Source organism: Plecotus auritus (assembly GCF_963455305.1).
Source record: "Plecotus auritus genome assembly, chromosome: X".
In the NCBI taxonomy this organism is placed as follows: Eukaryota; Metazoa; Chordata; class Mammalia; order Chiroptera; family Vespertilionidae; genus Plecotus; species Plecotus auritus.
The window spans coordinates 138,760,775-138,788,639 of NC_137784.1; the positions used below are offsets into that span (position 1 = coordinate 138,760,775).

The 27,865-nt window shown below is 50.0% G+C and overlaps 2 protein-coding genes across 4 annotated transcripts in view; both read left to right on the forward strand.

Moving 5' to 3' along the window:
- The window catches only part of OTUD5 (OTU deubiquitinase 5), a 27,269-nt gene extending 8,488 nt beyond the window's left edge, over positions 1–18,781 (forward strand). Inside the window, exons 2-9 of one of the 2 annotated variants that reach the window (XM_080651912.1) lie at positions 2,995–3,088; positions 11,415–11,479; positions 11,567–11,723; positions 11,821–11,969; positions 15,374–15,577; positions 17,006–17,198; positions 17,287–17,400; positions 17,694–18,781. In XM_080651912.1, coding sequence (XP_080508038.1) covers positions 2,995–3,088; positions 11,415–11,479; positions 11,567–11,723; positions 11,821–11,969; positions 15,374–15,577; positions 17,006–17,198; positions 17,287–17,400; positions 17,694–17,815 — 1,098 coding nt within the window. In that variant the 3' untranslated portion in view covers positions 17,816–18,781. The remainder of the gene's footprint in view (positions 1–2,994; positions 3,089–11,414; positions 11,480–11,566; positions 11,724–11,820; positions 11,970–15,373; positions 15,578–17,005; positions 17,199–17,286; positions 17,401–17,693) is intronic. The other variant, XM_080651913.1, reaches the window with a different exon arrangement.
- A 3,418-nt stretch (positions 18,782–22,199) lies between these two features.
- Positions 22,200–27,463, forward strand: PIM2 (Pim-2 proto-oncogene, serine/threonine kinase). Of its 2 annotated transcripts, XR_013959746.1 has the most exons (7): positions 22,200–22,437; positions 22,573–22,682; positions 23,378–23,428; positions 25,307–25,679; positions 26,105–26,281; positions 26,380–26,604; positions 27,269–27,463. XR_013959746.1 is itself a non-coding variant. In XM_080652357.1 (6 exons), exons 1-6 carry the CDS (start codon positions 22,377–22,379, stop codon positions 26,541–26,543), a joined length of 936 nt encoding a protein of 311 aa, XP_080508483.1. In that variant the 5' UTR covers positions 22,202–22,376; the 3' UTR covers positions 26,544–26,678. The 2 variants fall into 2 exon arrangements, 1 of the variants encoding a protein (XP_080508483.1); XM_080652357.1 differs by lacking the exon at positions 27,269–27,463 and having other exon boundaries at positions 22,202–22,437; positions 26,380–26,678.
- Positions 27,464–27,865: the final 402 nt, after the last annotated feature.

Below are 27,865 nucleotides of genomic sequence, written 5' to 3' on the forward strand. Positions count from 1 at the left end.
AGAGCCAGAAACATCGATGAGAAACATCGATCAGCTGCCTCCCGCACACCTCCCACTGGGGATGTGCCCACAACCAAAGTACATGCCCTTGACCGGAATTGAACCCAGGACCCTTGAGTCCGCAGGCCGACGCTCTATCCACTGAGCCAAACCGGTTTCAGCTCGGGTGCCAGTCTTAATGACTGGCCAGGTCCCTTCCTCCATGTTCTCCAGCACCCCCGTGTTCATCTCTTTCACAGTCCTGCTCACACTTGTGTGTAGTCATTGCCTGTTTCCGCGCCCCTCGCGCAGTTTGTGAGCTGATGGAGGATAGAGAGCAAGTCTGATTCATTTCTCTGGCCTCATTGCCAGCCCAAGGTCTGACTTAGTAGCTGCCTGGTAACCCTTTATTGGATAAATAAGTAGGAGGCCCTCTCATCCCCTTTGATCTCCTTTCCCCACACACTTAGGGCAGGAGGTTGCTGGGTGCCTTTCTTTTTTAGAACTTCTGTCCAGTCCAGGCTCGGGCTATCGCCATAGTTGCAGCTGCACTGCTGGAGACCCCCAGCTGGGAGATGGCTGACCCCGTTTGGCAGAGATGGATTGGGGGGAACTGGTTGGAGTGTGCTAGTCCACAGCCTCTGGGGCAGGAGGGGCACCTGGACTGCTGGAATGTTGTGCACAAACAAGAGTCTTTGTGCTTCCCATGGAAGCCCATTAAGGGCTTCCCAGTGCCTTTGTCATCTCTGGAAAGCCAGCCAGCCATACCTTCCCGGGGTGTGGGCCCTGGTGGTGGGGCTGCTGGGTGTTCCCTTGTCCCGCCCCCCCCTTCATCCCCTCCTGTCCAGCCACTCACCTGGGACTTTCTGAGGGTCTCTCAGTTGTACATCTCTGTCTGTGTTGGTCTCACGCCTTCTTCTCTGACTGGTGACCACCTCCCTAGTATATGGTACAATATTTACAAAGCCTTTTCTGGCTCCGAAGCTCCTTTGATCGTCTTGACAGCTCTTTCAGGTATATCCCATATCCCCCATTTGATAGGAAACAGGCTTGGAGTGTTCAGGTAGCTTACCCAAAATCCTGCAGCGAGTGAGTGACAGAGCTGGGGTTGGAACCCAGAGCTTTTGGCATCCAAACCTCGTGATTCCTATTTTGCAAGGAATTTCTCTCACCTGAGCTGGGGGGAAAGGCCTGCAGAGAGGTGATCCCCTCTGGTTGGCAATTGCCTGGATCCTATAAATCTCTAGGCAGGGTGGTGTCCCCAAGGAGCAGGCTTGGTTGGGATTTTTGGTTCCTAGTCCTGATACTGGATCAGGTTGCTTCTCCTGATGGCCAGCAGAGGGCGTAAGGGGCCTGGGAAAGGTGTTGCTTTTGGTTTGTTTGGTTTTGAAATGGAAAATATGTTTGAAGTGACACGTGGACATTCTACTTTTTTTAAATAGACTTTATTTTTTTTAGAGCAGTTTTAGATTGACAGCAAAATTGAGCAGAAGGTACAGGGAGTTTCCCTATACTTCCTGTCCCCACACATACATAGCCTCCTCTACTATCAACATGCCCCGTCAAAATGATACATTTATTACAATTGATGTACCTACATTGACACATCACACGCACCCAAAGTCCTGGCTTCTGGCAACCCTGGGCCATTTTAAAAAATATATATATTTTATTGATTTTTTTTACAGAGAAGAAGGGAGAGGGATAGAGAGTTAGAAACATCGATCAGCTGCCTCCTGCACACCCCCTACTGGGGATGTACCCGCAACCAAGGTACATGCCCATGACTGGACTCAAATCCAGGACCCTTCAGTCCGCAGTCTGACGCTCTATCCACTGAGCCAAACCGGTCAGGGCTAACCCTGGGCCATTTTTGTAAACAACTTCCAAATGTTTCATTGGGGCTCACTCTTGGTTACATTCTAGAAGTTTGGACAAATGTATTCACCAGTCATAGTACCCAGAGCAGCTTCATTGCTCTAGTAATGCTCTGTATTCTGTCTACTCATCTCTGCATTATTTTAAAAAACACCTTTGTACAAGTTCACTTAATCTGAACCTTTGGGGCCAAATGTGCTTTGGAAATTGAGAAAATTTTCAGAATTTAGAGAACTCACCTGGGGTATGCTGTTTCTGTAACACCTCCAGTGGGGTCTGTGGCAGACCTCGTAAACAAACGCCCGAATGTTTCTGCATGGAAATGTTTCAGTATTCATCTCCAAGTGGGGTAAATGGGTCAGCTCAGGTCAGGTAATGATGCCAGATAAGTTAGATAAAGTCTTTTGGTTTTCAAAGCTTTTTGAGTTAGGGAATTTTGGACGAGCGATTGCATATCTCTTATAAAGAAGGAGGTGAAGTAAATTCACCTGCAATGGCAACACTTAGGGATAATATTTTGCTACATAGCCTTCCCAACTTTGTATGCATATGTGTTTGTATACATATGCATATACATATATGCTAAATGTGTTCACTCACAAGTAAAATCATATTTTGCATACATTTTGCCTTATACAAGATCTTGGCATTCCCTAGCTATATGTGGGATTCAAGATCTTACCAATCATTCCCTTCTCAACATCTCTCCTCCCCTAGAGTGGCTAGAGGGTCCCCAGGTGAAACTGCTTGAGGTAGAACCAGGTTCCTTCCCCCAGCTCCCCATTCTTGCCAGCCCTGGGCCTCTGGCTGCCTGTGGAAGGTCCAGCATTGGATTCCCAGCATGGTCAGCAGGAGGCAGAATGCAGCTGGGGCCTCTGCTCTCAAGGCAGCTGGGGCTCCTCTGGGAGCAAGTCACTTAGGGATAATATTTTATTATCTCACACAATGCCTGGCTCCTTAAAAGAAAGGATCTCCTCCTGCTCCACATGCATGGAATGGTCAAACAGGGCTGAGAACTTGTCCCTGCCCAGTGTCCTCTTAGCCAATCAGCTGGGCCCCTCAGGAGCTCGAGGGCAGAGCTCTGGGGAGGGGGTGCAGGCCTTTCCTGTTGCTGACCCCCACACCTCTTCCCTGCAGCAGGAACACTGGTTTGAAAAGGCCCTGCGAGACAAGAAGGGCTTCATCATCAAGCAAATGAAGGAGGACGGCGCCTGTCTCTTCCGGGCTGTAGGTGAGTCTCTGCCTCAGCCTTCAAGGGCCTAGGGCTGCCCCTGAGTGTCCCAGTTGTCAGGAGTAACCCCTGAGACAGGGTTGGGGACAGAGTTAACTGGTCTTTTACGGACTCCAGGCCACAGCCTCAAGTGTTTCTGGCCTCTAGTCCTTCGTCATTAGGCAGTGTGGTGGTGTGAGAGTAATAATAGCAATAATAGTGATAAGGAAAGTAACATTAGTTAGGGACAGATTGCTCTGTCAGGCACTACAGGAAACCCTTGCAATTCTTCCCTAAGCTGGGTGAGTGTCGGGACCATTGCTTCCATTTGTCAAATGAAAAGAGCAGCTCAGAGATGGAGAGTGGCTTGCCCAGGGTCAGGTAGTACATGGTAGGTTAGTCTGAGGACTAAAGGTTAGTCTGAGGGCTCTTAACTACAGCATACTGCTCTCACTTTGGGATAATAGACCTTTTTTTTTAAACTTACACAAAAGTAGAGACAATAGTGAACCCTCATGAACCCATCATTCATCTTCCAATTAATCATCAACACATGGCCAGCCCTGTTTCATCACTACCCTGCCCACTCCTTCTTACTCTCCTGAAATGAGTATTTTTTTAACTCTTTAAAAATTTTTTTAATTAATTGATTTTGAGAGAGAGAGGAGAGAGAGAAACATTGGTTTGTGGTTCGTTGGTTGATTCTTATATGTGCCCTGACCAGGGATCAAACCCGAAACTTGGCATATCCGGATGATGCTCTAACCAACTGAGCTACCAGGCCAGAGCTGAAACAAGTATTTTTTGTTGTTGTTAATCTTCACCTGAGGATATTTTTTCCATTGCTTTTTCAGAGAGAGTGGAAGAGAGGGAGAGAGAGAGAAAAACATGGATGTGAGAGAGGCAAATCAACAGGTTGCCTCCCGCACACTCCCCCAATCGGGGATAAATCCACAGCCCAGGTTACATGCCCTTGACTGGAATCCAGCCTGTGACCCTTCGGTGTAAGGGTTGGTGATCTAACCACTGATAACACTGGCCAGGGTGAAATGAATATTTTTTTTTAATATATTTTATTGATTTTTTACAGAGAGGGAGAGGGATAGAGAGTTAGAAACATCGATGAGAGAGAAACATCAATCAGCTGCCTCTTGTACACCTCCTACTGGGGATGTGCCCGCAACCAAGGTACATGCCCTTGACTGGAATCGAACCTGGGACCCTTCAGTCCACAGGCCGATGCTCTATCCACGGAGCCAAACCGGTTAGGGCAATATTTTTTTGTAATAAGTTTTTATTTATTTTAGAGAGAAAGGGAGAGAGAAAAGCATCAATGTGAGAGAGAAATATTGATTGGCTGCCTCCTGCACACCCTACTGGGAATCTAGCCGGCAACCTGGGCGTGTGCCCTGATTGGGAATTGAACTGGTGACCTTTCGGTGCATGGGACAATGCTCAAACAAGTCAGCCACACCAGCCAGGGCTGAAATGGGTATTTTTAAAGCAAAACCCCAACATTAGGTTATTTCATTCATAAATATTTCCGTATGTTTCTCAGACAGATAAAGTCCCAGTTTCTTCCTCTCTCTCTCTCCCTCTCTCCCTGTCTCTCTCTCTCTCAACATAACCAAAATGCCATTAACGTACGTAAAAAAATTAATAATTCCTTAATACCATTTACTCTCCACTCTAAACCCAACAAGCAGTCATGAGGTCCTGTGCTAGCTTCCAGGGGAAGCTGGGAGTATGATCCCATCCTCCCTTTGGGGTTCCTATACCTTCCATAAAAAGTGCTCTTGATAGGAGATTTGAGCTGGGAGTCAAAAGCCTTGTCTTCTTGTTCTGCCCTCACTCAGAACTATCATTGTCCCATCTGTGAAGTAGTATTGATTCTGAAGGGCTCCTTCAATGCCTTCTGGATGCACCCCCTTCCCCTGTGCCTGCTGGTGGGCTGGGCTGACCCAGGCTCCACTCCAGGCTGTGCCACTGATTGTTCGTGTGACCTTGGGCAAGCAGCTTTTTTTTATCTTGAGCCTGTTACAACCTAGTAACAGTTAAATGAGATTTCAGTAAATCCCTTTAGTGCCTGAGAGCATAGTAGCCCCTCATGGAACAGTAGCACTGATAAAGCCTGAATGTGATTCTCAGTGGTGCTTCGGAGTCACAGATGTTTGTTGAGTGGATGAAAGAAAGAAGTTTAGGTGGGGTCAGGGGTCGCCTCCCCCTTTCTACTAAACAGGAGGTTTGGGCAATGGCCTCTGCTGGGCTGGAAAATCCCAACCTCCCAGCCCTGGGGTTTATGCCTGTGTTCTCTCCCTGGGATGTTTCCTAGAGAAAGAGTTTAGGTTTAGAGTCATTGGACCAAAGAAAGAATAGGTGGGGGTCTGTTCTGAGACCTCAGGCTGGTTGCTGGGTAAGCAGGGCTTCTGGTGGAGTGAGGGGCAGAGAATGCAGCTGGGCAGCTGGGTCTTGAACGGTCTTTGAGGCAGACCTTGGCGCTAGCGATAACCTGGCTTGTGCAGTAACCCATATGAAGAGCAATATTTGCACATGTGTCCATTTAGCTGTTTTCCCCACACATCCTCTGACCCTTCCCCCTATTGGGGCCTTCCAGTAAGAGGCTGGAGCTTACAGGAAGCGCTGACCATGGCAGGTTGAAGGCCTTTTCTTATCAGCACTATGGCTATACATTTCCCCTGACTGAGCTGCCCTTGGCTTTTTTCCATAAAACCTCAGAAGCCCCGCGGTCTGGCCTCTGAAGTACATGGCCCCTGGGTCTCTAGGCCTCGTATGGAATTTTCCCTGGGGCAGAGTGCACACGACCTGTGCAGACCAGACCTGTGCGTGGGAAGGGGACTTTGCCCTCTGGCTTTCTGCTTCCAGCCGAGCTTGGACAGGGACAGGTGGCAATTGCTCTGGGCTCTGGTGAGAAGTCTGCAGATTCTAACTTCCTGCCACACATTGAACAGTCGAAGGAGCACATAACTGAGGGTGGGAGTTGGAGGGGGGATTGAAGACCTAGGAGACACTCTGTCACTCCTTGACCCTGACTTTTTGCTAGGCATTCAGCTGGATGCTTCAGGTTCATCTGTAAAGTTGGGATTATTATTCCATGAGACAGTTGGGAAGATTGAGGCTCAAGAAAGGGAAATGACATGCTCAGGTCATTAGTGACAGAGCTGGCATGGGAACCCAGAGGTGCCAAGGGACACATTCTTTCCACGGCCCTAGGAAAGCCCTAGCTTTTTAGTTTAGCTCTCAACTGGCTGGGTGACCTCAGCTGTATTCCTTGATCTCTCTGGGCCTTACTTACTCCAACGAGGAGCCTGTGGCCCTCTACTGTTGGGAGTTCTGAAGCAGGTGGCTTTCTACCCTCTGTTTTGTCTGGGAGGTCTGGGTGTCCCCAGTGTGAACCACTATCCACTGCTTGTGCCCAGTTCTCTCCCACCACCCCTACTGGGGACTTGTGAGCATCAGCGAAGGCTTGGGTGGAATGGAAGTAGGAGCCTGAGTTCCAGAGGTATCCTGCGGTCCACCCTGCCCCTGCTATGCTCAGATAACCTCCTCCTGGAAATATGAGTCTGCATCTCTCCTCCTTCCCTCTCCGCATATGCTTTGCCCTGGCCTCTGTGGGCAAAGTGGAGGCCACAGTGTGTGTGTCTGCGTGGGCCATGGAGAAGCAGATGGGGTGGGAGAGGTTACAGCAACGAGGCCCAGAAACATTAGCCAGGCCCACTCCTCTGGGCCTTTTTGTGTTGGAACATAGGCCATCAGCATTGGAGGGATGAATCTTAGATCAGTGTAGACTGTTTTATAAATGGGGAAACTGTGACCTCAAGAAAAAGTCAGGGCCCTTTTATCTAGGTCACACAGGCAGGTGTCAGCACATTGGTGTTTGAGGTTGAAGAACCAGGCCAGAAGAAGATCTCCATGCCAGATTCCATTGGTCTTTGCCCTGCCTCCATCAATCTTTCCGTCATGCCATGGGAGTCCTTGAGTAGAAGAGCAGGCATTCCAGAGACCAGGCTATTGAGAGGCTAGGGTTCCGCTTCCCCCCCCCCGAGTCTGCGACCTTTGGGGTAGTTGGAGCCACTGTCCAGGCGTACACCACAGCTGCTTGACAGGCAGGTGAGGCTTTTCCCCCGACTCGTCTCCTCAGTGGGGCTGGGGTTGCCACTGGGCCAGGAGGGAAGTGGGAACAAACCAGGTCCCTGTCTCCCTGTGCTGCTGTGTGTACACATTTGTGTGGTTTGTTTTTAGATTTCCTGCAGACACCAAGCTTCCTTTTCTATTCTCAGCAGAACTTGCTGGGGCTCTCTTAGCAGGCGGCAGGCAGTAGCCTGGCAGGGAGGCACTTCTCAGGTGCCTCTAAAACCAATGGTAGGGCCCTGTGCGTCAGCTCCTTTAGATAGTCCGGGCTCTCCTGTCTTGCTTCTCCACATAACTACTCGGCAAATAGTGACTACATTTTAGGGAACCTGAGGAGGTTTAGAGACCTTCTGCAGCAGTGGAGGGAGGTTGTGGCAAGTCTGTTTGTGCTATTGGCTCTTCTCCCCTCCCCCCAACCCCTGGCAAAGGCTAGGAAGGAGGGGGCAGGGTCCTCAGTTTGCACAGCCTTGCATTTTGTCCAGCATTTGGTGGCAAGGGCATCTGCTTGTGGAATATGACGGTTCTCTGTAGTTGCGAGGGTTGTCGTGTGGGAATTTGGCCTCGGGGAACATCTTCGGCAGGATCTGCCAGCTGTGTGTATGTGCGCATGTACAGTTCTAGGCTGGTGACTGTATGCTCAGAGAGAGGACAGAAGGGGGGTGTCTGAGGAGGTGAGGTTCATGCTGACCTCTGTGGCCTTAGTGAGGGTTATAGTCCCTGATATTTGTAATTTCTGCCCACTCCCAGGCCTTTCCAGCTGATTCCTGCTTGTGCTGGTGGGGAAACTGAGGTAGACAGGATCAGGCCTGGCCCCTGAGTCAGGTGGTTAAGGTGATAGCAGGATTGGAGTGGTGGTAATGTCTTCTTGGGTATCAGTGCTCGAAGTCCATCCGTGAGAGCCTGGCCTCCCCTTCACCCTCCCAAACGTGTGACCTTGGGCCAGCTGTGCCACATTTCTGTACCTCAGTATCCCCCCTGTGTAAAGTCAGGTTTTGGGGGGTGAGGATAGAATGAGTTGGAATGTAAAAAGGCTTTGGGGGAACCAATTATAGTGCTGTATTGAGGGTTTCCAGGTTCTGTTTGGGTCGGGGACAGAGGTGAGATAGTGGGGAACCCTCTTCCAGCTGGACTCTGGGAGGGGAGAGCAGGTGCAGACTGCCCGCAAATGCAGCGTCAGCAAGAGGGGGAGTTTCGGTTTCTATCAAAACAAGTTCTCTGAATTCCCCTACCTCTGCAAGTCCATTGGGCCCTTTCTCCCACCTTGGCCCCCATAGGGAAGTCCAGCCCAGTCCCTAGCCGCTGTGCCAACCTTCTGGGAGGAGGAGGGCTTTCAAGAGGACAAAGGCGGGACTAGCAAAGTCAGGCAAGAGCCTCCTCAATAGGACTTCCTGTGTTCTTAGGCAGCTCTGGGCATTTTTCCCACCTCATATCATCAAAAAGATCCTTCTACTCTCCCTTGTCGGGGAGGTACTATTGCTTTGTGTCCTTGGTCCTGAGGAGCATATTTTCTTCCACAGTAATGATCCCTAAACTAGGGTGCATCTTCTAATCAGTGAGTTTGGTAATTTCCCTCCTGCAGCTGTGATTAAATACATGTATTATATCACCTATCAATGCAACTTAGGATCGAGGAGAAAAGGTTATATTTTGCATGTGATTGCTAAGTAGAGAAGGTCATACTTTGCCCACATTTAAGGACCCTGTTATGTGAAGCCTATACTATTGATTTGACATTAATTTGGTCACTAAAGAATTACAGTACAATTACAGAAGGTGGGTCTGTGGCCCTTGGGCGTCATAAAGGTCGAGTGCCGGTCCTGTGTACACGTAGGACAGTCAGGCTCTGGGTTTGGGGCTTTCCTCTGGCTGAGGAAGTACAACAGAAATGAGGAAGGGCTTAAGTGGTTCCGGTGACATTCTAGCTGACTTGTGGGTAGCTAGCTACCTGAAGGCGTCATCATCTTCCTCATGACAAGTGGAGCCCCATCTCTTGAACACCCACTATGCCTCAGATGTTTGGCAAACCATCCCCTGTAGTCTTTACAGCCCCCATGAGAGGAAGAGGAGTTACCCTCTCCACCTATGGTTGAGGATACTGCAGCCCAGAGAGTTTAAGGGCCTTGTCCAGTACCACACAGCTAGGAGGCAGCAGAGCCTTTCTGCCAAGGCAAAGGGGTCAGTGGCAGGGAAATGCGGGGACCCTCAAGGGGTTCTCCCCCGACTCCCTTCCCTGTCCCACAGTCTCCCTCGTTCCTCTGTTTTCTTGCATCCAGCATGTAGCTCAGGTCGATGTATCTCTTAGGCCCGGAAATGCCGATTGACCCTTCCCTAGAAATAGCTCAGCCATCTCCCTGAGCCTGGCAGGCCAGTCTCCATTTAACCCCTTCACTCCCATCTCAGTTCCTGTTTACTGCAGCTGCCCACAGCACTGCCTCCTCCGCACCCAGGCCCATTCTACAGAAATAGCTTGTCAAGCAGCTCTGGCAGGCAGGCAGCCACAGTGGGCTCTGTGGTACTGGCTTCTAAGAAAGGCAGCAGCAGGGGGCCCCCAGCCTGTGCACAGGACATGTGACTTGCTGGAAGTGCCACTGGGGGGCGGGGCAGAGTGTAGCCACAGAACCCACATCCTTGTTTACATCAGTGTTGGGGCTATCCCTTCCCGCCTTCATGCCCCATACTCCCCCTCACCCTCAGGTCCCTGCACACCTCCAGGAAGACTTGAGAACAAGCATGGGCCCTTGTATTCTATCTCAGAGCAGCCTTTCTCTCCTGTCTCACAGAACCCTCCAGGGAGGGCAGCGAAGGTGTTCTTATGGCGATTCTTCACTGAGGTAGACTGGCTGTCATGGAAGAATTGTGCCCCTGCCCCAGGGAGATCCCATCAGAGCATGGTCTTCTGGGGAGACAAAGGAAAATTCCCTCTTCATGTTAGCCAGTGGATGAAATGTGGGCCTCATCTTCAAGCCCACCTTAATTTCCCAGGGAGAAGACTCACTGGCTCCCTGAGTTTGTTCATGCACTTAGCAAACTTCCTAGTTTCCTGCACTGTACTGGGCCCTGAGCTGGGAGTAGACTTGGATGTGAATTGCCCTCAGTAGGAGCCAAGTGTGATCAGGCAGATGACTTCTGTACACATGTTTGGTAAACCTGGTGATAGAGGTGTCCAGGAGGGTGGGGAGCTATTAAAGAACATACTGGTGTTGGATAAGTGGGCAATCCAGCAGGATGGAAGGAATGTCCTGAAATGAGGGAAGGAATGTGTGAAGATTCTCAAGTCAGGCAGAGGGGAGCCTGTGTCTTAATTTGACTAAAACTCCATGATGCCTGAACCATTTGGGACACAGGCTGCCCTTAATTAGGTGCATATGTATCTTATCTCTCTTACTGGACTATGTGCTTCTTGTGGGCAGAGGCAGGATTTTACTAAGCTCTGTCACCTTCATAGTACCCCACGTTTAGGCCCTGGGGAAGGGGACTCTGATTTACTGAGTGACTGCTCCGTCTCAAGCCCAGTGCTGGTCACATTACACCCATTATCTCATTAATCTCACAAGAAGTCCTGCCAAGGAGTTATCCAGCTTGTTCCTGTTTTACACGTGAGGCAGGTGAGGCTCAGAACACTTGGGTCACTTGCCTCTGGTCATTTAGCACTAGTACTTGGCAGAACTGGGCTTAGAGCCCAACTGTTTTCCTTTTTCTTTTCTTTTTTTTTTTTTTTTAAACCTACAAAGGCCATGCTGACTCCTGGAAGTTAGGTACACTACTGAATTCTAGACTTGAATTGGTCGCACACTGACTTTCTGTGTGAACTTGGTCAAGCCACAAACTCTCCCTGAGCCTGTTTCCTCATGTGAAGAGTGAAGGTGGGGGTATGGAGTCGATAGTGCTTCGGGCCACTTATGGGACTTAAATGTTTGTCGACTAGTCTGAGTAGCCATCCAAGCCCTAGACAAAGTCATCTGCATGAGAGGCCTGTGGTTGTGTCCCTCTCACCTGTACTCTTGTTCAAAACTGTCCCTGTTTGCCTTTTGTTCCATGATTCCATTCCAGCCCACAAGGCCAAGAACTCTCCAGGCCCCGGGGTAGGAAAGGAAGTTTCCCTGGCCCCGAGCTCTTCACTCCAAGGATGTTCTGTGACTTAGAACTCTTCTCTGGTGCCAGTTCTAATCCCAGCTTCTCCTTCCTTCTGCCTCCACAGCTGACCAGGTGTATGGAGACCAGGACATGCATGAGGTTGTACGAAAGCACTGCATGGACTATCTGGTGAGACTTTGTAGAGATCTTGGGGTAGGGGCAGAGTGGGAGGATCTCCTCCCCACACTGACCTCGACCCTCTGATCTGTTGTGCAGATGAAGAATGCGGACTACTTCTCCAACTATGTCACAGAGGACTTCACCACCTACATCAACCGGAAACGGAAAAACAACTGCCATGGCAACCACATTGAGATGCAGGCCATGGCAGAGATGTACAACCGGCCTGTGGAGGTGTATCAGTATAGCACAGGTACTTCTGTGGTGGGTAGGTGAGCGACTGATCGCACCTGGTCTGAGCCTGCCCTGCCCCGCCCACTGTGGATGCTACTTCCTTCTCTTTTCTGCAGAACCCATCAACACATTCCATGGGATCCACCAAAATGAGGACGAACCCATCCGTGTCAGCTACCATCGGAATATCCACTACAATTCAGTGGTGAATCCCAACAAGGCCACCATTGGTGTGGGGCTGGGCCTGCCATCATTCAAACCGGGGGTAAGCATGTCACCATGCCCAAGATGGCTGTTGGATTTAGAGACCAGAAACCTTTGTTTGGGTCTCAATTTTACTCCTAGCCCACAAAAATGTCCTGCCCCCTCTCTGAGTTGCCTCTGAGGTCTCACCTCTGTGAAATCAGGGAGCCACCCAAGGAGATCTCTCAGGGCTCATTCTGTGGTCTCAGTTTGTCTGTCTGAGCTGGCTCACCCATCTTTGTGCCTATGTAGGGTTGGAGTCATATTGGGAACTATGAGCTAGGGCTTGGTCTGGGTGTCTAGGTCCCCACATGGATCCTCCTCTGAAACTCAGCAGTTATAGACATCTGTGGTTACAGAGACTTGGAGTTCAGGCCTGGTCTCAACACTTACTGGCTGTGGGACCTAGGGCAGGATTCACAAGTAATTTGGGCTGGCAGCTTGGCTGATTCAGACAACGTCTAGCACTGGGCCTGGTGCCTAGTAGGTGCTCAGATGGTGGCAGTACACTTTCCCAGCACACACTGGCAGATTCTCATTCTCTTTCATAAATATTCGCCTGCTGGGGGTTTTGATATCTTCTATTCAGGTTTCACTTCCTACAAACAGAAAGTGCTCCTGCCTCATTTTAGGAAACACACACCCTAACACCAACACACCCTCCAACATTAGGGTGTTTTTTTTGTTTTGTTTTGGTTTTTAAATCAACTTTTAATTTCAGAACACTTTTAGATTTTAGCAGAATTATTACGCTTAGAGAATTCCCATATACCCAACTATGATTAACATCTTATTAGCATAGTACATGTGTCACAGTTAATGAGCCAATATTGATATATTAACTAAAGACCATACTTTATACAGAATACCTCAGTTTTTTCCTAATGATCTTATCTGTTCTAGGATCCCATCCAGGATCATATTACATTTAGTAATTGTCATGTCTCCTTTGGCTCCTCTTGACTGTGACAGTTTCTCTGGATTTCCTTGTTTTTGTTTTCAATCTGTTTACAGACTCGATCATTTCACCTTTTCTAGAATGTCATCTAATTGGAATCATACAGTATATAGTTTTTTCAGTGTCTTGTTTCACATAACACTACATTTAAGATTTTTTTATTTGATCGCTTTTTTTTTTTCCTTTTTAAAAATATGTGAATGCCTTAAGCCAGTGGTCAGCAAACTCATTAGTCAACAGAGTGGCAAACCGCGGCTCGCGAGCCGCAGTTTGCCGACTACTGCCTTAAGCTTACAGAAAAACTAAGGAGGATAGTTCAGAGTTCCCTACATCCTTCCTCCCTTCCCACACACAGTTTTGTTACTAACCTATCATGACTGTGATTCATTTGTTACAATATATGAACCAATATTGGTACATTATTAACTAAAGTCATCATGTCTCTTTAGGCTCCTTTGTCTGTGAAGGTTTCTCACACTTTCATGGTTTTGATGGCCTTGACAGTTTTGAGGAGTACTGGTCAGGTATACTGTAGGATGTTTGTCTTTTGGAATTTGTTGTTTTTCTCATGATTAGACTGGGGTTACAGGTTGTAGGAAGGAAGATCACAATAGTAAAGTGCCATTCTCATCACATCAGATCAACAGTATGTACTGTGAACATGATTTGTGATTTGTTCTTGCCAGAAGTAGTGTTTGTTAAGTTTTCTCCACTGTAAAATCACTCCTCCCCTTCCTTCACTCCCTTTTCTACATTGTACTGTTTGGAAGGAAGTCATTGTATGCAAACCACACTTAAGAAGTGGGTGTTGCCCTGGCCAGGCAGCTCAGTTGATTAGAGCATCTGCCTGATAGGCCAAGGTTGCCCGGTTGATCCCTGGTCAAGACACATACAGGAGTCAGCCAATGAATGCATAAATAAGATATTTCTCTCTCCCTCTCTCTCTAAAACCAATAAATTAAAAATATTTTTTAAAGGAAAAAAAAAGTGGCTGTTGTGCTCCATCTCCTTGAGGGCAGTATATTCACATAAATTATTTGGAATTCTTGCAAGGGACATTTGTCTCTTGTCCTCCATTTATTCAACCATTTGTTTATATCAATATGACTCACATATTTATTTTACACTTTGGGTTATAATCCAATGCTCTTCTTATTTTGATGCTCAAATTGTTTCAGATTTGGCTATTGGAAGCTCTCTTAGTTGGTTCCTGTGTCTCTGATATATTCCCATCATTGTGATGGGGTGTGTGTGTGTGTGTGTGTGTGTGTGTGTGTGTGTGTTTATTTTTTGGGTTTTTTTGTTGCGTTGTGTTGTTTTGTTTTTAGCACTTCCTTACTTTCTGGTACTAAAAGTGTTCTAGGCTCAGCTTGTATATTTCCTTCCCTGGTCTTAGAACCAGCCATTTCTCCCAGGAGCCCTGGTTCCATTTATTGGAATGTTATTAGAAGGCACGATCTGGGTGCTGAGTGTGCTCCTCGGTATTGGGGTGTCCTTCCTTCTAGGCCCTTTCAGCTGACTGAGTAAGGAGATATATATATGTGTATACTAACCTGTGTGTATACACATATCCAGAAATATTTCTATGTATAACTATCCATATCTATATGAAACTATCAGCTGATCGGTACTGCTTTGTTTTAATTTTCAATTTTCTAATGACAAACGGTGTTGAGCATCTTTGCATGTGCATATGAAATTGTGTGTTAAGATTTTTTTGCCCATTTTTAAATTGTCTTATTCTAATGGAGAATTTCAGATACTTTTAGACTATTATCCATAGGTAAAAAATTATATTTTATATCATTACTTTGTGCACACAAACATTGGTGTGCAGTATATGTCTAGTAAAATAATGTTAGAATTTTGCTGAACAATACTCACGTTTACTCCCTGGGATGTGCTCTGATATTTTTTATTATTTTGGTTTTTAAAATGCAGTTGTATCTCACAGTCTAACAAAGAGCACTCATACAGTGCCCCACAACTCATAGCACCTCACGTCATGCTAATACTACTCCTCGTCCACTTAAATACCTGACTACTCCCTCCACCCTGTGCACATACAGCTAACTTCTCAGGTGATCTTTTCTCCTTGTGCCATCTGAGCATAGATGAGGAAGGCCTCAACATTGTGAAACTGTCATCACTGGGTAAGGCTTCTTTAAACCCCAGCCTAGGCTGGAGGGCACCTGGTTGCCCCAGACTTAGTACTTCACTTGAGTTGTCTTGGGGTTGGGAGCAGGGCTTCTGAGTGCAGGAGTTTGGAACTACTAGTCCCACCACCCAAGCCTGCTTTTCCCCAGTCCCTGATGAATAGGCAGCCTGCCCAGGGGGGTGCTTAGTAAGAGTACTTGCCTTCCTATCTCCTCTTTCCGGGCCTGTGGGCCTACCTCCCTGGGCCAGATCCAGCTGTTGGCCCGAGTTCAGAGTGTCACCCCATTTCCTTGTTCCTCCTACCTTTGCAGTTTGCAGAGCAGTCCCTGATGAAGAGTGCCATAAAGACATCAGAGGAGTCATGGATCGAACAGCAGATGCTAGAAGACAAGAAGCGAGCCACAGACTGGGAGGCCACAAATGAGGCTATTGAAGAGCAGGTGGCTCGAGAATCCTACCTGCAGTGGCTGCGGGATCAGGAAAAACAGGCCCGCCAGGTCCGCAGCTCCAGCCAGGTAGGTCCTAGGCTCTGTCACTGGCCTGGCCAAGAAGCCATTTTTTCTCCAGCTCTGCCCCAAACAGGCAGAAAAATTAAGCAGTTTTGACATTTGGGAGAGAAGGAAGCTCCCAACCCTATCTGTACCTCATCTTGGCCTTAGTCTTGGCATTGTGCCTTAGAACTCTCAACACCTGTGCAGAACAAGCTCTTAAGGAGTGAGAGAGGGAGAGCAGTCACTGGTGGTGACATGCAGGATGGACGGATAGTTTGAGAGGGACAAGCTTTTGTTGAATGTCCTTGTGTGCCAGGCTCTGTGCTGAGAATATAAAATCGGGTCTAGCCCACTCCGCCCTCACTGGTCCCCTGTCTATTGAATAGAGAAACAGAGGCATCAGTGGGGCCCTTGACCGTGGGTAGGAGACCAGTGGAGATGGGGGCTCTAGTTAGTATTCACACAGGAGGGTTGAAAATTTTAGGGCAGGGACAGGACAGGATATATAGACATTTGAGGAATCACAAGGAGTTTAGCGTGACTGTAGATGTTGGCAAGCGCTGAGTAAGTTGTTCAACAAATATTTATTGTAGGTCTATGCCCGTACTGTTCTAGGTATACAGAGGTACCTTGGTGAGCCAGGCAGGCCCAGATCCTGTCCTTGTGATGCTTGCATTTTTGCAAGAGTGGAACAAAATAAACAGTAAACATAATGAATAAATTGGTTTAGAGGTGGTATGGATGAAAAAAAACATAGAGAAGAGTAAAGGGAGTAAGTGGGGCTGGGAGTTCACAGTATTAAATAATGTGGGCACAGTGGGCCTCAGAACAGGTGAGATTGAGCAAAAAACTAGCCATAGGTAAGGGAGGTAGCTAAGGGCATGTGCCAAAGCAGAGAGAGGACCAGCTAGAGCAAAGGCCCTGAGGTAGCACACTCCTGCTGGGATGCAGGCGCTGCCAGAGGCCAGTGTGGCAGAACAGAAGTCAGAGAGGCAGTGGGGCCAGATTGGGAAGGGACCCGTGGGCCGTGATGAGGACTTTGGCTTTTATTCTGAGTAAAGCAGACTCATTGGAGGGTTGTGAGCAAAGGAGGAATAGGATCTGACTTAGGGTTTAACAGGTTGCAGAACGCAGTCTGAGTGGCAAGGGCAGAACAGGGGACCAGTGAGGAGGAGGCTGCTACAGTAGTTCAGGTTGCACTGGTGGCGCAGGCAAGGGGGCGGGGAAGAGTTGGGAGTCACTCTGGATCTATTTTGAAGGTGGAGGTTTCCTGTCGGTTGGCTGTGAGGGTGTGAGGAGGGTTAAGGAGCTCACCTTCATCCTTCGGTCCATTGTGCGACTGGGAGTGATGGTGACCTATGTAGAAGCTGTGTCACAGCCAGGATTCCCGGGGATGGGGCAGAGGAAGGTTGAGGCTGTTGCAGGTTCTTACCTCTTACTCCTTTCCCACAGCAGCCCCGGAAAGCCAGTGCCACATGCACTTCCGCCACAGCAGCCGCCTCCAGTGGCCTGGAGGAGTGGACTAGCCGGTCCCCGCGGCAGCGGTCACCTGAGCACCCTGAACTGCATGCCGAGCTGGGCATGAAGCCCCCTTCCCCAAGCACTGTCTTAGCTCTTGCCAAACCTCCTTCACCCTGTGCACCAGGTCAGTGACTTGCTGACAGGGAGCATGCAGGGCTTAGGAGGTGCCGCCTAGGTCCTGGGCCCTGTCTCTGACTGTCCATCTGCCCCAGGTACAAGCAGCCAGTTCTCAACAGGGGCCGACCCAGCGACTTCCCCCCTCGTGTCCCTCTACCCTGCTCTGGAGTGCCGGGCCCTCATTCAGCAGATGTCCCCCTCTGCCTTTGGTAAGCCTCCTTTGTCTAGGAACCAGGGGCCAGCCGGGAGCTGGGGAGAGATGGAAGAAGCAGTATGTCTCTGGGGGGTGACTGGAGCCTCTAGCCATCTCTGCAAGAAAAGGGAATCCTTTAGGCCCAAGAGATCTGTCCCAGAGGGGTTCTAAGTGGGTTTTATAGGCCCAGAGGAGCCTTCTAATAGGAGTTAGAGGGGCCTGGATGGGATATTTGCAGAGTCAGGGGTCAGTGAATGGCGAAGAAAAGGCAGGCTCCATCATTCTTTTTCCCTTCTTCTTGACCAACAGGTCTGAACGACTGGGATGACGATGAGATCCTAGCTTCGGTGCTGGCAGTGTCCCAACAAGAATACCTAGACAGTATGAAGAAAAACAAAGTGCACAGAGATCCGCCCCCAGATAAGAGTTGATGGAGACCCAGAGACTGGAGACCGTCTCCCAACCCCACCACTCCTGCCCTCCGGTGCCGCCTCACCTTTGGCTTTCTTCCTTCTTGCCGTCTTCCTCCTTCCCTTTCTTGCCTCCTTTTCCTCTTCCCCACCTCCCTCTTGCCGGCCCATCCCTGCACCCCCTCTCATCGCTGCCGCCACCACCACCATCATTTGTCTCTTCCCCAGCTGACGTGCCCTGTTGCCCCCTGCACAGCACCATCCCTGCAATCCACAGGGGACTCGGGCAAGGGTGCCGAAGGTAGGCGAGAGGCACAGAGACAAAGCAACTGGCAGCCAGGCAGCCCCTGAGGAGAGACATTCAGACAAAGGAAAGCCTCCCTGACCCCCATTCCTCCCAAGTTCAGAAAACCTTGTCACCCCACCTCTACAACTATGCCAGGGAAGTGGGAGGAAGAAGTGGGGGATTCCCCTTCCCAGAACCCTAAGAATGTCTGAGCCTTCAATGTTGAATTTTTTTTCTTTATTAAAATGTACTTTTATCTTATAAAATTAACCAATCAAAAATGACATAGATAACAGCATTGACTCTATGAAGGTGGCATCTCTCTGGTTTGGGGGCAGGCAGGCAGGGGGGCACAGAGGGTGCACAAAGACATGCTGCTGTCTCTGGCCTCCAGCTCTGTGGAGATGGGCAGGGTCTAGAGTATGAGCCAGGGCGGAGTAGGGGGCCAAGGGTAGCAGGTGTCCCATGGGCTTCGGACAATGAAACTCTGACCTCACTGCATTCCTATTGCTTCCACCACCACCAGTCTCTGTAATCTTGGGATGGGGGCACCTTCGAGGATTATGGCCGCCACTCAGGATTTGAGTGTGGGGAGTGGGAGCAGCCTTGGCAGATGGGGCACTTGTGCCCTGCAGGTGTTGACAAGATCCGCCATCTGTAATGTCCTTGGCACAATAAAACCAAATGTCAGTTTCCCTGGAGCGCCTCTATTCTGTGTGGGGCAGAGTGTGTGTGTGTGTGTGTGTGTGTGTGTGTGTGTGTGGTGGCGGGGGGTGGTCTCTGGGCAGAGACAGCGAGGGTACAGGCTTTGGCTTGACCTCTCAGGACTGCCTGCTCTCCAGGAGGGTCTCTCTGGGGCCCCGTTTGTTCATATTTGACTCGCTGCTTACTAATCCACCTCTGGACCTGTTACCACCAAGAAAGCTCCATCCTTGCAGGTGGCCCCTGCCTCAACACTGGCACAGGATGTAGCCTCTGCCCACCTTATTTCCCGGGGTGGTTTGGGAGCAGAGGACTAAGCTGAGGGCAGGGACTGAACTTCCAACTTCTCTGCCTGCCTCTTTTTTCTTTTTTTTTTTAATATATATATTTTATTGATTTTTTACAGAGAGGAAGAGAGAGGGATAGAGAGTTAGAAACATCGATGAGAGAGAGACATCGATCAGCTGCCTCCTGCACGCCCCCCACTGGGGATGTGCCCACAACCCAGGTACATGCCCTTGACCGGAATCGAACCTGGGACCCTTCAGTCCATAGGCCGACGCTCTATCTACTGAGCCAAACCGGTTAGGGCTCTGCCTGCCTCTTTCGCCATAAATGTTTGCTCTTGTGATCGTTTGATGAGGAAACACATTGGGAAGTACAGTAGATGCTTCACATGAGTTCAGTGGAAGGGACCAGATGGACCTCCCGCACTGGGTTTTAGAAGCTGAGGAATGGCTTAAACCCTTTTTGGTTTGTCATGTCCCCCAGTTCTCTGACAGTTGTGTCCCGACCTTCGTAGGGGTAAAGCCAAGGCAGAGAAGGATGGCTGGCCCCAGGTTTTGTCAAGTATCTTTTTTGCTGTGCCTCAATAATGGGGCCCCTGTGGAAGGATGCGTGCCCACCCCTACAGGTGAGGGCGTGGCTGGTTGGGTGGCTGTCGGAGGGATGTCTGAAATCATCGGTCAAGCATGTGTGTGCCGGAGAGGTGGTTTGAAAACTTCCTCAGCTTTTTCTTGCCATTTGGCCTTGGTCATATCACAGGCTCTGAGTTTCGAGTGGCCCATTTGTACAACAGGGGTGATTAATGTCTACTATCTCACACTCTGGTTGTGAGCATTGAGAGAGAATGCATATGGTCAACATAATGAATGATGGCACAGTGCCTAGCACATTCCAAAAGCTCAAATGTTACTAGATATTTATTCTACTGTTGAAATGTAAGCACCATTTGCCCCTGCCTACTTCTTTTTGCCTCCAGTTACCTTGGGCCTATGCCTAGAATTTGCCCTTCTCCTGTCCCAAGCCCCAAACCTTGTCTTTCAAGATGTGTAGAGGGTCTCCTTCTGAGAAGCTCTGTGTTACCTCATCCACATTCTCCCATCTATCTACAAATATGTCTTTTTAAAATACGTTTTTTATTGATTTTACAGGAAGGGAAAGGGAGAGGGAGAGATAGAAACATCAATGATGAGAGAGAATCGTTGATCGGCTGCCTCCTGCATGCCCCCTACTGGGGATCAAGCCTGCATCCCCAGCATGTGCCTTGACTGGAATCAAACCATGACCTCCTGGTTCATGGGTCGACACTCAACCACTGAGCCACACTGGTTGGGCCAAATATGTCTTTACTCCTTCCCCAATAACTGTACTATCAACTTCCTGGGTAAGGGCTATGATGCCTGACTTATCTATCTCTAATATCTGCACTCCCACCAAGGCCTGGTACGCTTACAGTAGACCCCTAATAAACGTCAGGTGAATAAAGGAGAGTACATGTGTGTATTTGCTTTATGGGTGTTGTCTGTGTATATGTTACTGTAGTGAATTCAAGTCTTTATGCGCATCTCACGGAGTGTTTATAGTTGTGTGTGTGATGAGGGCTTGTTTCCAGGTGTGCCAGATGATGACAGTTTGTGTCTGTTTCTGAAACTGAGTGCATGTTTGTGTGGCTCTGTCTGTGATAGCGCATCTGTGGTTCTTTCTGATGGGGTGGATGTCCATTTGTGTTCCTGTGATGGATTCTGGGCAGCTATTTCTGAACAATGTCAGTGCTGTATGCCTGTGGGTATATGTATATCTGTGACTGGATCTATCTGTGTCTGTTTTGTGACACTGCCTGTCTATGTGGTTTGCCTTTGCAGCAGTACATGTGTGTCTCAAGCATCTGTGTGGCTTCCTGTGACAGACTCTGGGACAGTACAAGTCTTTATGTGACAGTGCACATTTGACGGTGCCAGTGCCTTTGTGACAAGTTCTGGTGGTGTGTCTGATGGACATTTCTGTGTCATTGTCACATGGTAATGTTGGTCTACGTGAATCTCTCCGGAGTGCCTGTCTTCCTGTGACTGTATCTCTGTGTCATTCTGGGACATGACTCTCTGGCAGCATGCCTGCCTGACAGTGGATGTAGCTCTTTGTGACAGTGCACGTCTGCATGTGTGTCTAGGACAAGTTTACACGAATGTGATGATACATATCTGTGTATATCTCATATGGTACTTCCATGTGTGTCTCTTTGGAGTGCATGTCTGTCTTCCTGGAGCATGAGGCCCGACTCTGTTTTTCTCAAATTTGTGACTAAGGGTATTTTACCACCTCTCAGCCCCTGTCTCGCACCTGGAGCACACCCCCAAGCCGCCACCACTCTGGCTTGCTCCCACATCTCAAGAACCGCGCCCCCCCTCCCCCCCACGCCCGCCGTTACAGATTCTGGACCTGCTGACTGGGCTCAGAGCTGGCTGGGTTTAACCAGGTCTAAGTTACTAACTCCAAAAACACCCCCACAGGCCGCCTCTCTGTGATGCTGCCTTTGACCAGCATGCTCTTGTTGTAGTGGTCAGGGGGTTACCCTCCCTGGCAGCTGAACAGGATCTTCCAGGATCCCTGGCTTCAGTTTCAGGGCAGAGGCCATGGGTCGCCTAACCTAGAGGACCCTTGTCCATGGTGAGGAGCACCCTTCCGAGACGGGGTTCTGGATAGCCACTGGCCCAGATTCTTAGAAGCTGGGCCTGGCGTTATCTCCGTGCTAATCTTGAGGCAGCAGCAAACCAACTTCCTAGGAAAGGAGGGGGTGCAGCTTTTTTTTAAGTTTTTATCTATATATACATATACGCACATATATAAAAACAACCCCGTGCAACAACCAAAACAAATGCAGTTGCTGCAAAGGGATTCCCAGAACCGGTTTCCTCTTCGCGCGCGCCCCCTCATTTGCATGCAGACCCCGCCCCCACGGAAGATCCGGGCGCGTATTTGCATAAGGGGGTACTTGAGACCTGGAGGGTGGTATGCAAATAAGGGCTGACTCCGATTGGCTGTGGTACAGCAGGTGCCGCGTCCGGATTGATCAAAGCCAAGTGGGCGGGGCCGTCGCTCTGAGCGACTCTCTCGGGAGGCGCGTGCCCCGGCTCAGTAGCGTTGGGGCTGGCGAGCGCGACGAATCAGAGCATTGCGCCGTCTGTGGGCGCTTCTGGGCCACCGGCTTCTCCGCCTTCCACCCTGGCGCCCCCAAGTCCTGGCTCCCCATCCTCGCTGCCCAGGGCGTCGACGCCCTGCGGGCTCAGCGGGCTCAATCTGCGCAGCGCCTCCTCCATGTTGAGTAAACCTCTTCAGGGGCTTGCGGTGGCCCCCGTGACCCCCACACCGCCGCCAGGTGAGCGAGGCTTCTTTACCGCTACCAGGCCGGGCGGGCTGAGAGGATGGAGGGCGACCCAGGGGGGGGAGGGGGGAGGGTCGCGGCGGGGCTTAGCACGCGGCCACCCTGACTTCCTCGCCTCTGCCTGCGTAGGAGGCAAGGATCGGGAAGCGTTCGAGGCCGAGTACCGACTTGGCCCCCTGCTGGGAAAGGGGGGCTTTGGCACAGTCTTCGCAGGACATCGCATCACAGACCGGCTCCAGGTATCCGCCACGAGGATGTGGGGAGGGTCAGGTGTGCGTGTGGCGGGGGCGGGAGGCCCGCGGCTGGGTTTCTGATTGACTGGGAACGATCCCACAATATGTGTGAGGTCAGGTCCGAAGAGCCGGGACCCGGCTTGCAAGGGGGCGTTCGAACGTGCGCGCCCGTGTGCGCCCGTGTGAGTGCGTGTGTGGCGACTCAGGTGGGCGTGTGGGGGAGGGGCAGGGATTCGGGAGGGCCGGAGAGTGAAACAGGGAGCGGGGCTTCCTAAGGACTCTAGACCCCGGGATCCAGGGGACGTGTACATGTGTGTGAAGGTGGGGACCCAGAGCTGAGATTTGGGGGATTTGGGAGGCAAGGGCTCCAGCATGGAATCTTGAGGAACCAGGACCCCGGGACACAGTCGGGCATCTTGGGGCTGGATTTGGAAGATGGAGCGCTTGGGTGTGAAGAAATTTGGAGCTCAGAACCTGGACTGCGAGGTTCTGGGCTTGAGAACGGAGCTCAGGGCCGAGGGCTGAGGGCGGTGGGAGAGGTGAACTTGGTCCTGGGGACTTGGCGGGCCGGGGAGAAGTCCCCGGCTCCTTGGGGGTCGTGGTGTGGTGTGGTTGGGGCCACAAAGACTAGGATGAGGCTCAGGACTGAGAAGGACCTGGGGGTCATCTTCCAGCCCCTTAACCCCAGCCCGCTTCTCCAGGTGGCCATCAAAGTGATCCCCCGGAATCGCGTGCTGGGCTGGTCCACCCTGGTGAGTATCTTCGGAGCCCTTCCTGACCTGGTGGCGCCATAGCTGACGATGGGCTCACTCGCCCCCTTGCCTCTCTATGGCTTGTTCGCCTCCCTGGGCCCTGTTACTGACGAGATCACTCCTCCCAGCCCGTGTTTACTCCCCTGCAGTGACATCTACACCTCCACACAATTCTGACTCACCCTAGTTCCCCTAGAGCCCTGGATTCTCCCCTCCAGCCCCCCTCTCTCGTCCTCCCTCCAAATGCTGCCTCAGGGGCTGCCCGCAGGGCATGCTGGTGGGAAAAGGGGGGGCAGAGGTCACTGGTTGCCATGGTGACGGTGGCTGCTTCTGTGCCGTTAGCGCGCTAACGGACGGCAGGGCGGGTCTGGGCCAGTTGTAAATGCGGGAGCGCCCCCTGGCGGGATCTGGGAAGGTGCGCCTGCGCAGTAGCGGAATTTTCATCGCCGTGAGAAAACCTGTCTGCAGCTGTGCAAATCGGTGGAGTGGCCAGTAGAGGGCCCCATCTCAGGCAGAAAGGCTGCTTCTGAGAGTCCTTGTGCCCACGTGGGTTTTCTAGAGGGGCGGCTTTTGTGGCTACTAACATTAATGCCCTTTATTGAGTACCAAGGTATGCCTCAGGTTTTGCTTCATCATAAAAAGCTTACTGTATTCCAAGTCCCACTAATCACTTTCATTCAACCTGGTTCTATCTAGATGCTTGGTAACAGTAAAAAAAAAATACCGTGATAACATTGAGTTCTTAATTTGTGCCTGTCCCTTTACAATCGCTCACTTTCAGCTATTTAACAAAAGTATATTGAGCACCTGCTATGTCCCAGGCACAATTCTAGGCACTAGGAAAAATGTTATCTTTATTGAAAGCTCAGTTTGTGGTAGCTTCTTTTCTACTAATTGCTTTCACCTATTGAACACATACTATGTATTGAGCCCTACCCTGTTACCAGGCACTGTGCTAGTGCTTGAGCTATGTCAGTGAGCAAAACAGAAACCATCACACAGTAATGGTATTTATTTAGTGCCAACTCTGGGCCAGATGCTGTGCTGTAAAGTGCTTTCATCTATTTCACACTTACTGAGCACCTACTGTGCATAGGGTACTGTTCTAAACTCTTTGGAGATATCAGTGAACAAAACAGATAAAATATTCCATAATACAGTCTTTCTTTATGAACCATTTTTATCCCTGGCCAATTTGGCTCAGTGGTTACAGTTTCCGCCGGTGGACCAAAGGGTCTCAGGTTTTGATTCCCGGTCAAGGGCACTGTACCTCAGTTCAATCCCCGGCCCCTGTTGTGAGTGGAAGGTGACCAATCAATGTGTCTAATGTTGATGTTTCTCCCCCATACCTCCACTCTAAGAAAGTCAATGGGAAAAATATCCTCCTCGGGTGAGGATTTTAAAAAAAGTTAAAAAACACTTTTATCTGCTCTTGAAATATTTTTTTAAAATGTATTTTATTGATATTTCACAGAGAGGAAGGGAGAGGGATAGAGAGCTAGAAACATCGATAAAAGAGAAACATCTATCAGCTGCCTCCTGCACACCTCCCACTGAGGATGTGCCCACAACCAAGGTACATGCCCTTGACCGGAATCGAACCCGGGACCTTTCAGTCCGCAGGCCGACGCTCTATCCACTGAGCCAAACCGGTTTCGGCTGCTCTTGAAATATTTACTGAACTCCTGTTACATGCCAGATGTGCATAGGCTTTTGGCTTTAATCACCTTCCCAGTGGCTGTGAGTTTGAGCCCTTAAGATGAGGAAACAGACCCAGGGAAGGAAGGTTGAGGGGCTATGATTTAAGTTCAGGCCAGAAGTCAGCCTCAGAGCTACTGGCCTAATGCCTGTGTTCTCTCTCCCTGTTTCCTCCCACAGTCGGAGTCAGTCACATGCCCACTGGAAGTAGCACTGCTATGGAAGGTGGGTGCAGGTGGTGGACACCCTGGCGTGATCCGCCTGCTTGACTGGTTTGAGACCCCAGAGGGCTTCATGCTGGTCCTTGAGCGGCCTTTGCCTGCCCAGGATCTCTTTGACTACATCACAGAACAGGGCCCGCTGGGTGAAGAACGGAGCCGCTGCCTCTTCACCCAGGTAGTGGCAGCAGTTCGGCACTGCCACACCCGTGGAGTTGTTCATCGTGACATCAAGGATGAAAACATCCTGATAGACCTCCGCCGAGTCTCTATCAAACTCATTGATTTTGGTTCTGGTGCCCTGCTTCATGATGAACCCTACACTGACTTTGATGGTAAGGCTTTTCTAAATCTCAGAGGGGAGATTTTTTACCTTTTTATGGACTCTTGACCTTTGATCTCCAGTGCTGGGGTATAACCCTTGACCTACATTGTAACTTTATAAGGTTCTTGATTTTTAATATTGAGGCCTTGCCCACTGTTAAAGCCCATCTTCTCACAGTGCCCTGACCTTGTTCTGGGCTTTTATTCTGGTGAGGGGATCCTGTTTCCTGGTAAGGGTAGCCTAACGTTACTTTTAAGTGCTTTTGTTCTATGAGGGGACTCTGTTGTCTTTAGTGCTCTTATTCTGGGGATGAGACCCTGCTGCTATATTTAAAGAGCTCCTACTGTGGTGACAGGACTGTACTTCCTGGGTGGGGGTGGGGGGTGGAAATAAGGGCATTATCAAAGAATGGTCTAACCTCTGGCTTACATGCAGGGACAAGGGTATACAGCCCCCCGGAGTGGATCTCTCGTCACCAGTACCATGCACTCCCGGCCACTGTCTGGTCACTGGGTATCCTTCTCTATGACATGGTATGCGGGGACATTCCCTTCGAGAGGGACCAGGAGATTTTGGAGGCTGAGCTCCACTTCCCTGACCATGTATCCCCAGGTGAGGCCCTCACTAGCCCTAGCCCAGTGGGCTCCATACCTCCCAGGGACTGGTGACCCCAACTAACTGCTCATTTCCTGTGTGTTTCTGACCTGCAGACTGTTGTGCCCTAATCCGCCGGTGCCTGGACCCTAAACCTTCTGCTCGACCCTCATTGGAGGAGATCCTGGTGGATCCCTGGATGCAGACACCAGCTGAGGATGCACCCCCTGATACCCCTAAAGGGGGTTCTGCCCCTTTGGCCTGGTCCCTGCTGCCCTAGTTGGGTTGTCCCATGGCCATGCCACAGGGATAGAAGGACATCTGTTGATCTGGTTTTACAGGTCATTAAAAATCCAGTGTTACTAGGGTCAGAGATTGGGGATCAGGGGTCAGAAAACAAGCCAAGTCTGCCCAGTCCCCATCCCAATCCTGTTAAGGAGCCTTCCTCCCAGAATTTGTGGTTTCTTATTCTGGAGGGGGGACTTCCTTGCTTCTCCTTTTACTAAGTTTGTTTGTTTGAAGTTAATTCCATTCTGAGCCCCAGGAATCTGTGTTACAACCCTTACACTGGCACCTCCTGCCTGCTACACCACACAAACTTAGTTGAAATGCTCTAACTTGGGCAAGGGTGCTTTTGTTGGAATACCCCAGCAGCTCTTCTTTTAGTAAAGGGACTGTTTCTTCTAGCCTAGGTTAAGGTTCCCTGTTCAGTCAAGCTGCTTGCCTACCTCAGCCCAGGGTTGATTATTCTGGGGGAGGTAATGCCCTATTGTTATCCCAGGGCTTTTTTTTTTTTTCTTTTTCTTTTTTTTTTTTTTTTTTTGGTGAAGGGACCCTACTCTGTTATTCCAAGTGCTCTTATTCTGGTGAAGAGAAAACCCTACTTCCATGATTTGGGAAGGAATGGGAGATGGACACCACCAGAGTCCACTAGGATGGGTTGGATGGTTTTTGGGGGGGGGGGGGTAGGGTGGGGGAAATAAGTCTTGTTGTTTGTTCTCCTAGGGCCTCCCCCTCCACCTTTTTTGGATTCTTGCTGCCTCCTTCTGAGCCAGGATTGTCCAGTTGCTGAAATGTAAATACTTATGTATTAGGAGGAAGGGAGCTCCAACTGTGTCATCCTCTCCCTTCTCCACATGCCTGGATTATTTAAAAAGCCATGTGTGGAAACCCACTATTTAATAAACGTAATAGAATCACAAGTGACTGGCCAGTTGTAGTTGCAGTGAGGCGTCTGCGGAGTATCTACTGCGTGCTGAGCCAAGAGGGAGATGGAGGGGATCTCACCTCTGCCCTCAGGAAGCCTGTCTTGTGGTGCCATCCTAAAGATCTCTTAGGGATTCACACAAAACTATTGACAGCGCCCCTTCCCCAGCTCTTACGGAATGACCCGTATGTGCGGGAGGGCTCCATTGGACACAGATACTGAAGATGTTTGGAACACATCCCTGATTAAAGATGGCTAGTTTATGGGCAGGAAAAAACGTCTTCCCTCCAATCCTAGGGAGGAAGTAAATCCCACATGGGAAAAGAAAAGCCCTTTCAGGGCATGGGTGGGGGTGGGGCTAGGTTTGAGTGCAGAATGGGATCTGACCAGCCCTT

Coding starts and splice junctions, on each gene's coding strand:
- PIM2 (XM_080652357.1), top strand. CDS start 22,377: ATGTTGAGTAAACCTCTTCAGGGGCTTGCGGTGGCCCCCGTGACCCCC. Junction 22,438..22,572: donor GACCCCCACACCGCCGCCAG/GTGAGCGAGGCT, acceptor CTGCCTGCGTAG/GAGGCAAGGATCGGGAAGCG. Junction 22,683..23,377: donor GCATCACAGACCGGCTCCAG/GTATCCGCCACG, acceptor CCGCTTCTCCAG/GTGGCCATCAAAGTGATCCC.